This window comes from Amphichorda felina (assembly GCF_050947745.1).
Source record: "Amphichorda felina strain 45539 chromosome Unknown scaffold_3, whole genome shotgun sequence".
Classification (NCBI taxonomy): domain Eukaryota; kingdom Fungi; phylum Ascomycota; class Sordariomycetes; order Hypocreales; family Bionectriaceae; genus Amphichorda; species Amphichorda felina.
Window position 1 is genome coordinate 3102704 of NW_028145047.1, and position 15910 is coordinate 3118613.

A 15910-nucleotide genomic window follows, 5' to 3' on the forward strand; every position below is an offset into this window, starting at 1 on the left:
CGAAGTCGCTCCTCCAATTTTCCCCCAGACCTCGACAGCTCTCCCTCCGCGCCCCAACCGTTACTCTGACCCAGACGATAGGTCACGGAGCTGCACAGTAGCTAGGGACATTGGTTGCCTGCATTGAGACGAGAATCAAGCCTCAATATCTGCTGCCATCATGCTGTCCATGTCCGCCCGCCTCGGTGCGGTCAAGGGAGCTCTCCCGAGGGCCACCTTCTCGGCCGCGAGGAACAATGGGTGAGTCCCAGCCTATAAAAAATCAAGTCTCGCCAATTGGCCACTGACAATATCCTCATCAGTCGTCTCTTCTCCACGACCGTTGCCCGCCATGCCGACGAGAAGCTCAACAAGATCTCCCAGAACATCACCCAGCCCAAGTCCCAGGGTGCCTCCCAGGCCATGCTCTATGCTACCGGTCTCAATGAGTCGGACATGAACAAGGCCCAGGTCGGCATTTCATCCGTCTGGTACGAGGGAAATCCCTGCAATATGCACCTGCTCGACCTCTCCAAGATCGTCGCCGAGTCCGTCCGCGATGCTGGCCTCATCGGGTACCGCTTCAACACCATCGGTGTCAGTGATGCCATCTCCATGGGTACCACGGGTATGAGGTACTCGCTGCAGAGCCGTGATATCATTGCGGACAGCATTGAGACCGTCATGCAGGGCCAGTGGTACGACGGCAACATCAGCTTGCCCGGCTGCGACAAGAATATGCCCGGTGTGGCCATTGCCATGGGCCGCGTCAACCGCCCTAGCATCATGGTCTACGGTGGAACCATCCGTCCCGGCTGCACCCAGGGCGGCGAGTCCATCGATATCATCTCCGCGTTCCAGGCGTACGGCCAGTACATCACTGGTCAGATCTCAGAAGAGCAGCGCTTCGACATCATCCGCAACGCTTGCCCTGGTGGCGGTGCCTGCGGTGGCATGTACACGGCCAACACCATGGCTACGGCCATTGAGACCCTTGGCCTGACCCTCCCTGGAAGCAGCAGCAGCCCTGCTGAGGACAAGTCCAAGAAGGCTGAGTGCGAGAGCGTCGGTGCCGCCATCCGCAACCTCCTCAAGGAGGACATCCGCCCCCGCGACATCCTCACCCGCCAGGCCTTTGAGGACGCCATGGTTGTCATCACCATTCTTGGTGGCAGCACCAACGCCGTCCTGCATCTCATCGCCATTGCCCACTCCGTTGGCATCAAGCTCACCATCGACGACTTCCAGGCCGTCACCGACCGCACCCCCTTCCTCGCCGACCTCAAGCCCTCGGGCAAGTATGTCATGGCTGACATGCACAAGATTGGCGGCACACCCGGCCTCCTCAAGTACCTGCTCAAGGAGGGCCTCATCTCCGGTGAGGGTATCACCGTCACCGGCAAGACGGTGAAGGAGAACGTCAAGGACGCCATGGACATGCCCACCGACCAGGAGATCCTGCGCCCGCTGAGCAACCCCATCAAGAAGACGGGCCACCTGGCTATCCTGCGCGGCTCGCTCGCCCCCGGCGGCTCCGTCGGCAAGATCACGGGCAAGGAGGGCACTCGCTTCGAGGGCAAGGCCCGCGTGTACGACGGCGAGGAGGCCTTCATCTCCAGCCTCGAGCGCGGCGAGATCAAGAAGGGCGAGAAGACGGTTGTCGTCATCCGCTACGAGGGCCCCAAGGGCGGTCCCGGCATGCCCGAGATGCTCAAGCCCTCGTCAGCCATCATGGGCGCCGGCCTGGGCCAGGATGTCGCTCTCCTGACCGACGGACGATTCTCTGGTGGTTCTCACGGTTTCCTTATTGGACATATTGTTCCTGAGGCTATTGAGGGTGGCCCTATCGGTCTGGTGGAGGACGGAGACACCATTGTCATCGACTCGGAGAAGCGCGTCGTCGATCTCGAGGTGCCGGAGGCTGAGATGGAGAAGCGCAGGAAGGCGTGGAAGCAGCCGCCGCTGAAGTACAACCGCGGCACGCTGAAGAAGTATGCCACCCTGGTGAGCGACGCTAGCTCAGGCTGCGTGACGGACGGCAAGTTGGGCGAGTAATATGTACGACTGGAATTTGGGCAGGTCCTTGCACGGTAGATACTCAAAATTGGATTATTTATTTTTCTTCTTCTTCTTCAATGAAGTCGATTCTCCGTCCAGAGCGAGCGGTGGTATCAACAGTGTGTGTTGGATAACAGTGTGTGTGTTGCATAGTAGAGTCCTATAAAAGCGACTGTCCAAAAGACTATCCCAGTGCTCCTTGCAATGCATCCCAACGTAACGAGCGCAAACTCCTTGCATAATATTCACGAATCTCCTTTCCGATATACTCCTTCGTTTTCCTTCCTTCTGCTCCCTACACTCGTGCCTTCTTACCCTTCATGGTGTTCACAAAGGCCGCCTTATCATTCATCGTCAGACCAACCCTCTTAACGCGGCTCAGCCTAGCCAGCGCCTCACCGATACGATCCAAAACTTTCTGCTCATTGCTGGAGATGTCGCCATCCTCCTGTCTGCTCCTAGCACCACCGGAAGTGTCCACCGCAAACGACGAACCTCCATTGGTAGCGGCGGCCGACGAATTAACCTGCCCCTCAGCGACGCGCACGCGCACCAGCGTCGTGGGCCGCGAGAGCAGGTTCCAGAGGAAGCGCAGCCACTGACCGGGGATCGGGCTGGTCACGTCCGAGGGTGTATAGCGCAGGCTGACGGGGAAAATGTGGACGTCGGGCGGGGCGCTGAGGACGGAGGGGCTAAAGGGCATGATGGCTTTGCCGTTGGTGGTGCCACACTCGGGAAAGACGGCGACGACACGGCCGGGATAATCGCGTAGAAGGTCGGCGACGGATACGAGGTTGGCGCCGGGCGGGGGCGCTGTGCGGACGGGTCCGAGGGCGTTGGCGATGGCACCGAGGAGGCCGACGCGCCGGACGAGGCGGGTGCCCGGATAGGAGACTGTGAAGACGGGGTCGAAGATGGCGGAGAGGTAGATGGCGTCGATGGGGCTAGTGAAGTTGGCGGCGATGACTGAGCCCGGGTGGGGGAAGCGGTCGCGGGGCTGGTCGGCGAGGGTGCCACGCTTGACGCCGTCGAGCTGGAGATCGACCCACCAGATGCCGGGGATGGCCATCAGTCCCCAGAGGGCCATCTTACGGGCGAAGACGGGGAGCGGTAGCCAGTGGAAGAATAGGAAGTAGCTGAGAGCGTACGTGAGGAAGAAGGGGAGGCGGAAGAGGAAGAGAAGCGTGTGGGTGAAAGTCGAGAGGACGGAGAGGGGCGTCGAGACGGGGAGGAAGGGCGAGATGCCCGTGCCTGGTGGTGATACCGTCAGATTCTGAGGTCGTTGGGCATGATGCGGGTACCTTACCTCTGTCTCGGAACTGGCTGTACTTCTCCATACTGACAGTCGAGATTGATGGAAGGATACGGATACTAGCAAGGTAGTTCAGGGAGGATGGTGGTGGATGGCTACCGAGACATTGAACGGAGTGGCGCGAAGTATGTCGCCGGCCAAGAAGGCAGTATGACGATGATGGCGTTGAAGTCAAACCTGGGGAAGATCGAGGCCAGATAGTACCTAGTTAGGTAGCCACGCCCGAAAGGATCAGTCGACTTTTTTTTTGGGAGACGTTGGCATGTGAAGCAAACCCCCACGCCTAATAACTCTCCCCAGCCGTTAAGGGATTGTGGCTCAAACGTAGTGGTTTCTGGGGGCTTAGTCAGAGAATGCATAAAACGGTGTGCAGAGGAATGATATGCACAATACGCTAGCACAAGCTCCCCTCTGTTGCCGGGCAGCGAAGAACCTGTGGACCCCAAACCGGGGTGGCATAAACAAATGCCACGCTTCGAGGCAGCCAATCTCCAGTCAGCTGCTGGTTGTGGGAACTCCCAGACAGCAACACCACAAAGTGAGGAAAGCCTGAGTCCAAACAACAGCGTCCGCTTCTGACGTTTCGTCATTGTCTTCAACATTCTTTTGCATCACCGGCGACCAATTGCTTCGATACGCGCGCCCTCTGCATAGACGGGGCCTAGCTCGATGCTGCTTCTGCCTGTATTTTGAATCTTGCTATTTGAACCCGAGCGCGCCCTGCCACGATGGACGCTTCCGAAAATCAGGTCGGCATTGCCAGCCACCCACAACGGGCAACGAAACTAACAGTGACCAGTCCATGAGGAGCTCCAAGATGGCCGGGAGCCGCCTACCAGCGCCATCATCATTCATCCCCACGACATCAACACACGCCCCTGCGCAACCAACCCTCGCGCCGTTGAGCGACTCGCAGAACAACTCGCGCCTACACCCCACACAATTCAAGAAAGGTGTCAAGCGCGAAATTTCCCAGCCAGGCAAGTCCTCAGGGATCAGACGGACGGAAAGATCACAGGCTGACCGACTCGCAGCAGCCCAGTCCGATCCCAAGCGCAAACCCCTCTATGACCGAGCTGCCGAATACCCAACCAAGCCGGCAGTCGGGACTACCACAACGACGCGATCCAACATCAAAGGCCAATCTCTATCATCAGTGAGTGGTTATATTTTCTCTTCTGCTTTTCATTGCCTGTCTTGTTCACATGGCGCCTGCCTCAACCACCATTGGCGCATGTTGCTCTCTCTGTACCATGACACCCGCAAGGCGAAGGATTGGGTTCTGCACCACGTGTGGTACCCAGCACAGTAAGAGCAGGCTCTGCAAGATGGAAAGGGTGAACCCAAAATGTTCCATATCATGCTACCCGGGATTGCCCGAGTGCGCCCTTCGAACACCGCTTTCGTACTGTCCAGTTCACATTGAATAGACTGGCTGACCGCGTCTAGCTCAAACCCCCCACTATCAGCCATCCTCGCTCGACCTCGAATACATCCTCCACCTCCTCCAGCAGCTTTGGTAAAAGCATCGGTGCGACTCGCCCTCAGACCCTAGCCGGTGTTCGACCGGCCCACAGCAGGTCAAAGAGCCAAGCCCCCAGGCCTCGAACTGCTCACGAAAGCTACGACGAAGACCACAACAATGATGCGCCCACCAACAATGGTACGACCAACCCTCAACAGCCTTCCAAGTACACTCTCTTCTACAAAAAACCACGAACAATTCCCCCAGATCCAACACGATCGACAACCAGAGAAAGCTCTCTGACTATGAGGATGAAGAACCTGACTCTTCAAGATGAGAGCGCAGGTAGAGATCAAGTGATTCCTCGAACTCCGTCAATAGTCCCCATGCGGGTACCTACGGCTGCAGACATGCCAAATGTCACACTAAGGCGTGTCGACAACTGCAACAAGGAGAATGAGAAACCAGTGCCTAAACCAGTCAGGTCGAAGGAGGTCTAGGAAGTCCCCCACACCCCAAGCCACAGGCAGCTAAAAGACAAGTTTGATAAGCTTCAGGAGTCCCTGTCCGCTATCAAAGCAGGCCGATCGCCTCTCAAATCACCATCCCCCATCAAATTTCTAACAAAGACATCTAATCTGACTGATTTTGTAGTTTGGGACGTCGATGGTCGAGTGGGCGACATGGAATCCCAGTTCAAGGAGCTAAAGGACATGGTCAACACCACTCTCAGCGAGAGAAAAGGACAGGACAATGCTCTGGAGCTGGCCAAGACGAGAGGTGAGCAGGCACAAATTCGATCGCCATCATCTACTAACTCTCTTAGTGACGGAGCTTGAGCGGGATCGCGAAAAGCTCGAGGACCGCAACGAGTCTCTAAAATCGGCTCTGGATGACGCGAAGCAGGAGGAGCGCCAACTTCGCCACGAGCTAGAGAAGCAGCAATGGGATCACACCCGGCAGATTGACGACCTCAATCGACAACACCGAGACGTCATCGAGGACCTCTCACGTCAACATCGAAGTGCCGTGGATGACCTAAGCCGCGAGCTTAACTATCTCAAAGAGCAGGAGTCCAAGGAGAACCAGCAGCGGATTGACGGATTAACACGACACTACCAGCAGGAGCTAGAGGATGAGCGGCAAAAGAAGGACAGAGAGATTCAAGACCTGCGCATGCGGATGAACAATGACAATCAAGATCTGGAGATGTCTCTGCAACGAAAAGACCGCGAGATGCAAGAGATGCGATCACAAATCGACGGCCTGAGCGGAGACTTAGAGCGCGAAAGGTCACTCAAGAACAGCTTGGAGACCAACATCTCGGAGCTTGCGGCCTCCAACACGACCCTAGAGGCCAAGATCAATTCCCTGCGATCCCAGGTCGAGTTCCTCGAATCCGACAGCAAGGCCCAGTCTGACTCTTTTGCCGACATGGAGTCGAGACTTCAGGGTGCCCTTCGAGCGGCAGAAGAAGCCAAGGAAAAGCTCATCAAGGAGGAAACGGAGCGACGCGTCCTATTCAACAAGTATCAGGAGCTCAAGGGGAACATCCGAGTCATGTGCAGAGTCCGACCAGCACTTAGTGAGGCCGAGGGGGAGCAGGCACAAATGGCCTTCCCTGACGACAAGACATCATCCGAAATTGTGCTGGCCGGCCCCGAGGAGAAGAGCAGCCTGGGTGTCATTTCTCGCAAGAACTACCCCTTCGAGTTTGACCGAGTGTTCGTTCCAGGGTCCCAGAACGAGGAGATTTTCGGTGAGATCTCGCAACTGGTGCAGAGTGCACTGGACGGGTATAATGTATGCATCTTCTGCTACGGTCAAACCGGCTCTGGCAAGACGCACACAATGTCGTCAGACGACGGCATGATTCCAAGGGCAACTCACATGATTTACGACACCATCACCAAGCTCAAGGAGAAGTCGTGGGAGTACACGATGGAGGGTTCCTTTGTCGAGGTGTACAATGAGGAACTAAACGACCTACTGACGCCCAACGATGGAAAATCGAGGAAGCTTGAGGTTCGCCATGATGAGATGCGCAAGCAGACGATAATTACCAACTGCAAATCGGTGCCCCTCAATTCGCCATCGCGGGTGGAGAGAATGTTGGAGGAGGCACAAAAGAACCGATCGGTGGCAGCCACCAAGGCAAACGAGCGGTCATCACGATCACACAGTATCTTCATCCTCAAGCTCGTGGGCGAGAACGCGGCGACTGGTGAACGGTGCGAGGGAACACTCAACCTGGTGGATCTTGCCGGCTCCGAGCGCCTGAAGCACTCCCAAGCCGAGGGCGACCGGATGAAGGAGACACAGAACATCAACAGGAGTCTGAGCTGCCTGGGCGACGTGATTGAGGCGCTGGGCAAGGGCTCGGGCCACATTCCGTACCGCAACTCCAAGCTCACACACCTCCTGCAGTACAGTCTAGGGGGCAACAGCAAGACACTCATGTTTGTCATGGTGTCGCCGCTCGAGACGCACCTGAAGGAGACGCTGACGAGTCTAAGATTTGCTACCAAGGTGAGTTTTACCAGGATTCCGGGTATTCTGAACGGAAGCTTACATGACTAGGTCCACAACACGCATATCGGGACAGCCAAGGCAACGAAGAAAATCAAGGGAGACCCGTAGGTGAGCCCAGGGTCGGGTGTGAGGATTTGCGGATTTGCCGTAGGGCAAGTTGTGCCTGATGAACACAGGTTCGGCCATGATGTTTGCATATGCTCTGATGGAGTTGGCGTATCTTGTACATTGAACATTGGAAGCCGGCGATACATGTCTGGTGGAGTTATATATCTACTACCAGTGAATGATTATGACACAATTGATGCAAAGCGTTGCTATGGTCCTTGGTGATAGTATCTGTAGTTGCCCGGTTAGCTACCCTGAAGCAGCTAGCCAGCTATCACGGTTCACATGACACGGTGAAGAAAAGCCAAACTACTCGCCTCGGGAAAGATCTCCTGTCCTGACTGCATTGACTATGGAGCATTCATTCTACTTCCAGCTAATGAAAACAAAATTACGTCCAGTAAGTAGGCAAGATATGAACAAACCGTAAATTGAATGATTTGCTGTCATTAACACAGGCGAAATATTTGTCAGACGCAATAAACCACCTGCCGAATATATAAAATTAATCAACTGAATAGGAAAATAATACCCTACTAAACATTGACATAATACTACACTAATATATAAAAAGGGTATGCTCAATACACAGGGCCAAATACACAAGGATTGATGCAATAGGAACATAGTACGAGAAATATTATCGTGGGACCTGCTTTTATAAATAACCACTGCATTTTGCAATTTGTGAAACATCGAACAAGCCACCAATCAGCCCCTCGTGTTGAATGCTTGCATGGATGTGATGATGCAGTCAGCCTCGCCAACCTCCAACGCTGAGATGAACTTGCCAAGTTACAACTACGAATGCCGCACAGAAATGTGCATTTAGCCATGGAACACCTCCCGCTGGTTAAAAGCGCCAGGAAACCATCACTGTCTATTCCATTTGTCGTCAAGTCGGCGTCTGGCTCCCCCTACACCCATGGCGAGGACGACTTTATCAGCTTTGCCGCTGACCACCTTAGCGAGATCCGGTTCATCTACCCCAACCTGGGTCCCCAAGACTGCCTGCTCTCACTGGCCCAGTCATGGCTCTTCTTTGGCACCCTAAGCGAGTTCTTTTGCGAGTCCATCCACTCGGACATGTTCACACGGATGGATCATGATACCGGCCATCGTGTGATTTGCACCTCGAGGGTCCACCAACTCCGCGCTCGATGGATCGCATCACTGCCGCGCCGCTCCTTGATAAGCTTGGGCTTTCGACAGATGGTAGTTCGAAAACGTGGTATCGTGATCGCCCGTGCCACCTGGGCCTATGAGCAATTGCAGGATATGGTGGACATGGACGATCCCCGCGCGCGCTTGGTCATGTTCTCCATCAAGCTCATGCTATGCTCGCTGTGCCACACTGCCAGGACTGTGCTATCTCCCACCCCAACCCTCGATGCTCTCCTGTCACGCTTATCCTTCCGTCCTGTGGTAGCTGGCGACACAGCTACGACGGACTTCTTGCTCTGGGACTACATGGTCCAAAATAAATGGTGTCCGTACCAGATCAACCAGCTATTGCTCTCCTACAGTGCGACTTCGATGGTCTATCTCTCCTCCATCACCAGAAAGGAGCGCAAGATAGGCCACCAAGATTGTCTTAAAAAGGGCCGTTGTATGGCAAGCCAGATTGATTGGGATGCCTTCGTACCTCTTCACGCTGCGGATGGATGCACATGCGGCTATGTCTCTGTGGACGAGGACGAAATTATGGCCAAGCTGGAGAAAGATGAGATCCCGTTGCTGTCGTGCTCGAGAAGCGCTTCCGGGGACTTCCACATCAAAGTGATTCCAGCGGATACGCGCACGTTATTTAGGACACCGACATTGTATTACGCTGTCAGCCATGTGAGACCTGCCTCAATAATATTGTAGGATAATTGTGGACTAGACTAGCTGACTGCGTTCTAGGTCTGGGCTGACGGTCTTGGGAACCCTTCCGCCAATGCCCTAACCAAATGCCAGCTTGAGCGGTTATACAACAAGTTCAAATCATTATCCAATAAAGTAGCACAGACTCGGCCCTTCTCTAATATTATTAAAGCTGACCCAGGGAGCCCCGTTGTCTTCTGGATGGACGTGTTCTGCGTCCCAGTGAAGAAACCGGACAGCGACCGGAACTCTCGTCTCAAAGACAAGGCAATTGCTCTTATGGACCTGACCTACTCCTATGCGCGCCAGGTCTTCGTCCTGGATTCAGAGATGGAGCTCATACCGGTCCAGGATAGCAGCAGCAATGGCGGCAACGAGCTGCACCACCTGGAGGCGTCTGCGGAATCCTTGTCCCGTGTTGCAACATGCACCTGGATGGGCCGCGCGTGGACGCTCCAAGAAGGCGCCCTGGCATCCGAGTTGTGGGTTCAATATTCAAGACATCAACGGCGGTACAAGTCTTTCTATTCTCTCGACCTGGAGCCGGATTTGACCGAGAAGGCACCTTCGGAGATTCTGGCACTAGTCAGCGAGCTCGAAACACACGCCTCTCTGCCTTCTGTCGGGAGAGGCACGCAGGATATGACTGACGAGGCCGTTTACTGCTCCTCGGCTCGAGAGGTTCAGTTTCTCCAGGTCTGGAACAGCCTAATCGGTCGGTCGACCACCCAAAAGGACGACTTTCACGTCATTATGGCCAAGTATGTTCACGAAGTTAATCTGAAATGGGTATATTGATTGAATGTTATGCTAACGCTGTGGGTGCGATGCTTGTAGCCTCCTCGACTTTAGCGTCAAAGAACTCCTCAGGCTCAAAAGCAGAGTGAAAAGACCAGATGGATCGGAACAGCCCGCGACCGGCCATGAAAGAATGCAAGCCATTATCCTGGCCCAGAAGAGACTGCCCATGCAGCTTTTCTGCCTCCCTCAAACACCAGAAAGCAAAGGCAGCGCAATGGAGTGGCTGCCACCACAGCCCATGGGGCCCCGGTTATCTGCAGATGCGTTTGCGCACTCTGTCAAGGTCGTGGACGGAGGTTTTGCCATGGAGTCTGCCTGTGTTTCTTCATGCTTCGTTGCATGGCCGGAGTGTGTTCCAACTTCAGGGTTCTGCCTTGACATACATTCGAAGAATGGGGCACACCCGCATGTTACCTTCAATTCTCCCAGTGTTGACCCTAACAGGAGCGACTATGAGTTCCTCTTGTACTTGAATGCTTCGACCGAGGCGCATTTACTTCTCACAGATTCGAGGAGGAACGGCGCCGCATTCATAATCACTGGCCGGGAAAAGGACTCTGTCACAGCCGAGTATCATTGCTCTCTTCGTTTCCGTGACTGCTGGGTAGACCATGGATCCTCCGGGGGTGCGGGCTATGTATCTGCCGCGCCCGTTATCAAGAAGTCATCTGTTTTCATACCTGGTAAGCGTATAAACCTCTACTTTAGTGACCGTTCTCTAACTGCTACCACTTCTCTCTCAAATTTTAGCTCCCGATGCACGAACCCGCTTGACGTTCCGCCGCCCTCTTCGCGTTGGAGCTAACCTCATCGCCACTCTTCCAGCCAAAGTGATCGTCACCACTCTCATAATTGGGTTTCTTTCTAGTATCTCCCTTTCCACTATCATGGCGCTGCCTCCGGCGAGGAAATTCTTTCTCAAATGGCCCGTTATTTACGGCCCTGCACTGGCTTTCTACGCCTCTGTTATCTTTGTCCTGATACTGTACATCGGTGCCCTTGCATTCCTATGCGCTAGATATCTATCAACACCGTGGGTCCAGCAGAGCTACATTACCGATCACCTGCCATGGTATGTACGGGCAATCTACTGGGAAAAGCTACCTAGCATATTGAAAATCACCATGTGGCAACGGCGCATGTTGAGGGCCTACGTATTGTTGATCATGGGTCGCAGAGATATGCCGTACGAGGTCCAGGTTGGAATCCCGAAGGAAAGTCTTATTTCTGAGCTGTGGAAACGTTGGAAACGCGTTGTCAAGTTTCCCTGGTTCAGTACTCAGGATAAAATTAGGCTGTCGCGATTACCACATGATTACACAGATGATTATTACCCGCTCGGCGAGGCAGCTCCCCGGTCCTTAGACCTACGGACCTCGCCGACCACGTCATCGCTGGCTTCAGGAGTCGCTGAAACGGGATTGTTTGATTTCCTGGGTCAAGAGAATGCTTTGGTTCTACGGGCGATCCAGCGTGCGTTGATGGCAACCCAGTCTGATGATAAACGCGGGTACAGTATGCGAGATGGCATGAGAGATTCTACGGCTGCGCTGCAATTCTTACTGCGAGTAGGGAAGCGGAGAAGATTGAAGGATGTTTTGTTTGATATTGGGATATTTGGGAGGAGAAGGTAGTTGTGAGAGGGTCTCAAGCGTTTGCATTTAGTCCAGAGGGTTATAGTTCCGCTGTCTTTTGATACACCTTTTATAACTACATGTAATCCCTGCCTCTAAAGTTGGTTCCATGTCTCTGATCACAATATAGTATCAAGTACAATATTTATATAATAAGAATAGGAAAATGGCCATAGTATTGGACGGATTACTGACACAATAAACAGAATAATATCGACCGAGTCATGAATAGCAAGTATATACCAATAGATGCCCTTTCCTCTGCCTGGTCGCGACGTATTCCTCCTGCCTTCTGTGCCCAAAAGGCTGCCTGCCTGGCAGGCATCCCAGCTATCGCAGAATAGCACCTTTCTCTAACCCAATTGTGAAGAAGGTCAGTACCACATTCTGAGCCTAAACCCTGTATTCTGCCCCTTCTCTAACAGCGATTGAAATTATTGCTGATGGTGATCCCAGTCGCGGCGTGGGGGGCTCCCGGGCCCGTGGGTTCTGAAGAGTGAGTCCATTACCACTATGAGCTCGCGGGCGCGCTGGCGAGCTACTCGGTGTTTATAGGCACTGTTATCGGGGCCACTTTGTGGCTCCGATGCATGTTTTGGGGCATTGTATGGGACGTGGATGTGCACCCGGACCACAAAGGCCCCAAAGGGGCGTATGGAACCCGGGGTGAAAAGGGCCCGCAAGGGAAGGTTGGCCGCCGGGGCCGCCGGGGCCGCCGCGGAGACCAAGGGCCACCCGGTCCCCCGTGCCAGTGTTCCAGTAGGGCCGTCTCCGAGACCTTCCCACTAAGACGCTGTCGGAACTTCCCTGCTCTAGTCCCGTCGGCCGGGATCCCCGCGGAGGAGTCCCGGGAGCCCCAGCCCCAGGCCCAGCCCTATCTGGAACCCCACCCGGAACCTGAGCCTGAGCCGGAGCCAGAGCCCCACCTGGAGCCAGAGCCCCATCCCGAGCAGCGGGAGGAGGATGAGATGAAGAAGAAGAAGGAGAAGAAGGGGAAGGAGGACCCGGGGGCAAAGAGGCCCCCTTGGCGTCCATAGAGGCGGAGCCCTAGGTAACTAGGATTAGTGGTTTAGACCTCATCATTTCTGTGCGTGCTAATATAAGCTGGAAGACACGTCAAAGATCCCATGTGGCGTCTGGTGTGTGACAGTATGAACATCCGGCCTCTGCAGGTCTTGAGCTGTCCTCCAAACACGAGCGTACAGGTCAAGCCTATGTTCTGGTCGGTGACAGCAGCCCTGGCCAGTAAGCATGGAAAGCCACTTTGAATGGGTCGGGTCGGTTCCTGGGCCCAGGTCTCGGTAACAAGTATATTGCACATTGAAATTGCTCCCGTCAAGCTCCAGAGTGCATTCTGAGTCCGAATGGCAGATTGTGCAGACAACCATTTGAGCGTGATTACCCTGGAAATTGCTCCACCTGAGCTTCGGATGAGATGGACAACGCGGTGGATTGTTGGTTACACATGCTTGTACCTCAAACAGGCCATTTCTTTTGCCAAAGACCGGTTTGGAGACACTCAAGCTGTGATGAGGACAACCGCTGAAATGCTCTGGGAGGTTTTTATCTGTGCCGTATAGGTGGCAGCTGATTTTCTGTTTCTGCAGAAAGGTCCCCTTGTAAAAGTATATCTCATTGGACCAATAATAAATGGTGCCTTGAGCGGAGGTAGCAATTGCCACTGCAGGATAGCTCGGGAACGAATGCCTTCTTGTTCTTATGGCCCAGCCGGCCACGAATGCAATGCAGGTGTTCGAATGCCAGATGGTATGGTATAACCCAGTGTATGGGTGTAAGGGTGTGTCCTGACTGCAATGCTCTGGGCGGCCGGGTCGAAATATGCTCATGGCAACAGCCTTGGTGAGGCCTGCAGGGGCACGGTAAATGGCCTTCCAATTTATCGTCGCCAGCAGAATCCTTCGTGATTGAATGATCAAGCAAGGACAGCGTCGTCTGCACGGACTTGTGCTTGTATTTGCACGCCCTGCGGGCAAAATCCCTTGTGTTCTTGTCCTTGGGCCGCGCCCAAAAGAAGTTAAAGGTAAAACGGGCAATAAGAAAGACAGCAATGATGACGATGAGTGATTGTAGGAAGAGGGAAGAGTCCATTTCAGATGATGTATGAAGAAATTGGGAAGGAAACAATCTGAACGTCGACCATGTTGAACTTGCATTCCAAGGTACGTAGGCAATAAATACTTTACAAGAACTAGGTTGGGAGGCTTAGATGTTGGGACTTGTACGCATCATGTGGTAGTGAGAATGATTTTCGTTGACGGCTTTGGCTAACTTTGAGTAAATTGACGCCCGTCAACAAACTTTGAATATTATGTGAGGTGATACTATATATAATAAAGACTTAGCAATAGTTTAGGGCAGTAATATTACAGTCGTAATATATACACGGATACGTAAATTAGGATCCTAACCTATCAACCCCTGCCCCACCACCCAGACCCTCCAACAAATGCAGCTCTTGTTTATCATATATGCGTCTCAAGTTCTCATTGTGGCGTTTTGGATTCCGTTAACATGTTGTCTTGATTTCTCGACCCGGCTCTCCTCCTCTGTAACCGCCCCAGCCGTCAAGTATAGCCACGAAAACATGTGGCATCATACATTACAAATCTTGGAGAACGACATGGTCAATCAACATGGAACTCATCATCGCTCTCAGTGTAGTTTACAATGGATTTCAGCTCCCTAATGTAGTATTCAAGGTCGTATCGGGCGCCAAGGCTATTTACGCCTCCCCAGATGGCATGACTGCGGAGACAGAGAGACCATAGGCTATGGCAAATAACGTCACTCAGTTAAACAATGAAATCATGATAAAAGATTCCAAGTTGCCATAGCTCTATAATATTGCGAGATTGAGCAAAGGAGTTGCAGCCGATTTTTGGGACACACTACAAGAGATGAAGTGTAAAAAGCCGCAGACCGGAAGTAAGTGGGAGAGTTTTAACGTGCAATGAAGACAATATGTAACGAGAAGAAGATTTACGATTTGTTCGAAAGAATTTAGCAAATTTAGCCCTCGACCATGAGTACCATTCTGTTTCATATAATGTGCGTTAAATGCCGCCTTTCTACCTTGTTTGATACCCGCATCCCCACCACTACTCCTATTTTCTACCGTTTCAAAACTGATTTCTATCACGGCAACATTTAGTCTCGAGTATTTCAAGATCTTTTAGGCTTAATAAGATCTGGCTGCGTTTAAGGATTCGTGGGTGGCGTAACGCCAGAGATATAGGGGCTCCGAACCGTTTCCCATCTATCCATCATAGTCCTATTATTATTGTCCTTCTTCGCCTCATCCCTTTTAGACCACGAAGGCCTTGCTCATCTGCATATACGCGTTATTAGGCTTCCCCATGACTGTTACCAGACTTTCCACTGTCCTTCGATATTAAATCAGTTCTCGCGGAAGAGTCTATACCTCCCGCATCGCATATGGTGCGTGCTGATACGGGTCCCGTTCTGCGTGGGCGCCTGCCTCAATGATGAAATTATTCTTCTTGACATCAGCCGGAATCGCGTTTCCTATGTTGCGGCCTAGGTTGTGGGTGTTGGACAAGATGAAGACGTCACACTTTTGGAGCTATTTTCCTTTCGTATAGGCCATCAGTGACTAAAGTAAGACAAGATAGTTTGAGCAGCAGAGTTGTACAGATGGCCAGTAGGTATACGCTAACGGTCAAGAAACCACTACAGTTTAAGACCCAAGGAGGCAGAAGCGAAGAGAAACGATGTATATGAAAGAAGCACGATGGGCGACATGAAAGTATGGAACGAACGGCGGTCACTGGTGGGGCCAGGACGGAACGGAGGGGCGGACAGGGACGGGAAGTCGGGGCTGGGTCCGGTCTCCGCCGACGGATAACACGGAGATAATACCTTCGGCAGTCCTATTGAAATAAAAAATTTCCAGATTCACAGGAGCATACATCCAGAATACACTTCGCTGCCTTACTGCAAATTCAGACATTGAACATCGAGTTGTCTCAGACGGGCACATTAGCGGCCAGAAGAAACAGCAATATCTTTCAGTTCCCTAAGACACCCCGCATCCCCAGATTCTTTTAATAAACAACCCAACCTCTTCGCAACGTCTTTAGCAGGTGCAGCTCCTTCAACGCCTCGACTCGCCAG

The 15910-nt window shown here is 53.1% G+C and overlaps 4 protein-coding genes across 4 annotated transcripts; 3 read left to right on the forward strand and 1 right to left on the reverse strand.

The window, feature by feature from the left end:
- Positions 1-160: 160 nt before the first annotated feature.
- Positions 161-2034, forward strand: ILV3 (dihydroxy-acid dehydratase ILV3; the record flags this gene model as incomplete). The annotated part of the gene is made up of 2 exons (XM_083193099.1): positions 161-240; positions 303-2034. 2 exons carry the CDS (start codon positions 161-163, stop codon positions 2032-2034), a joined length of 1812 nt encoding a protein of 603 aa, XP_083052156.1.
- Positions 2035-2332: 298 nt separating this feature from the next.
- vps66 (lysophosphatidic acid acyltransferase LOA1) lies at positions 2333-3374 on the reverse strand (the record flags this gene model as incomplete). Its single annotated transcript, XM_083193100.1, has 2 exons — positions 2333-3288; positions 3344-3374. The coding sequence occupies 2 exons, from the start codon at positions 3372-3374 to the stop codon at positions 2333-2335; spliced, it is 987 nt and encodes a 328-aa protein (XP_083052157.1).
- Positions 3375-4166: 792 nt separating this feature from the next.
- KAR3 (kinesin family protein) lies at positions 4167-7454 on the forward strand (the record flags this gene model as incomplete). The annotated part of the gene is made up of 4 exons (XM_083193101.1): positions 4167-4512; positions 5469-5594; positions 5641-7343; positions 7395-7454. 4 exons carry the CDS (start codon positions 4167-4169, stop codon positions 7452-7454), a joined length of 2235 nt encoding a protein of 744 aa, XP_083052158.1.
- Positions 7455-8288: 834 nt separating this feature from the next.
- On the forward strand, positions 8289-10118 carry ACO1O0_003658 (uncharacterized protein; the record flags this gene model as incomplete). The annotated part of the gene is made up of 2 exons (XM_083193102.1): positions 8289-9233; positions 9360-10118. 2 exons carry the CDS (start codon positions 8289-8291, stop codon positions 10116-10118), a joined length of 1704 nt encoding a protein of 567 aa, XP_083052159.1.
- Positions 10119-15910: the final 5792 nt, after the last annotated feature.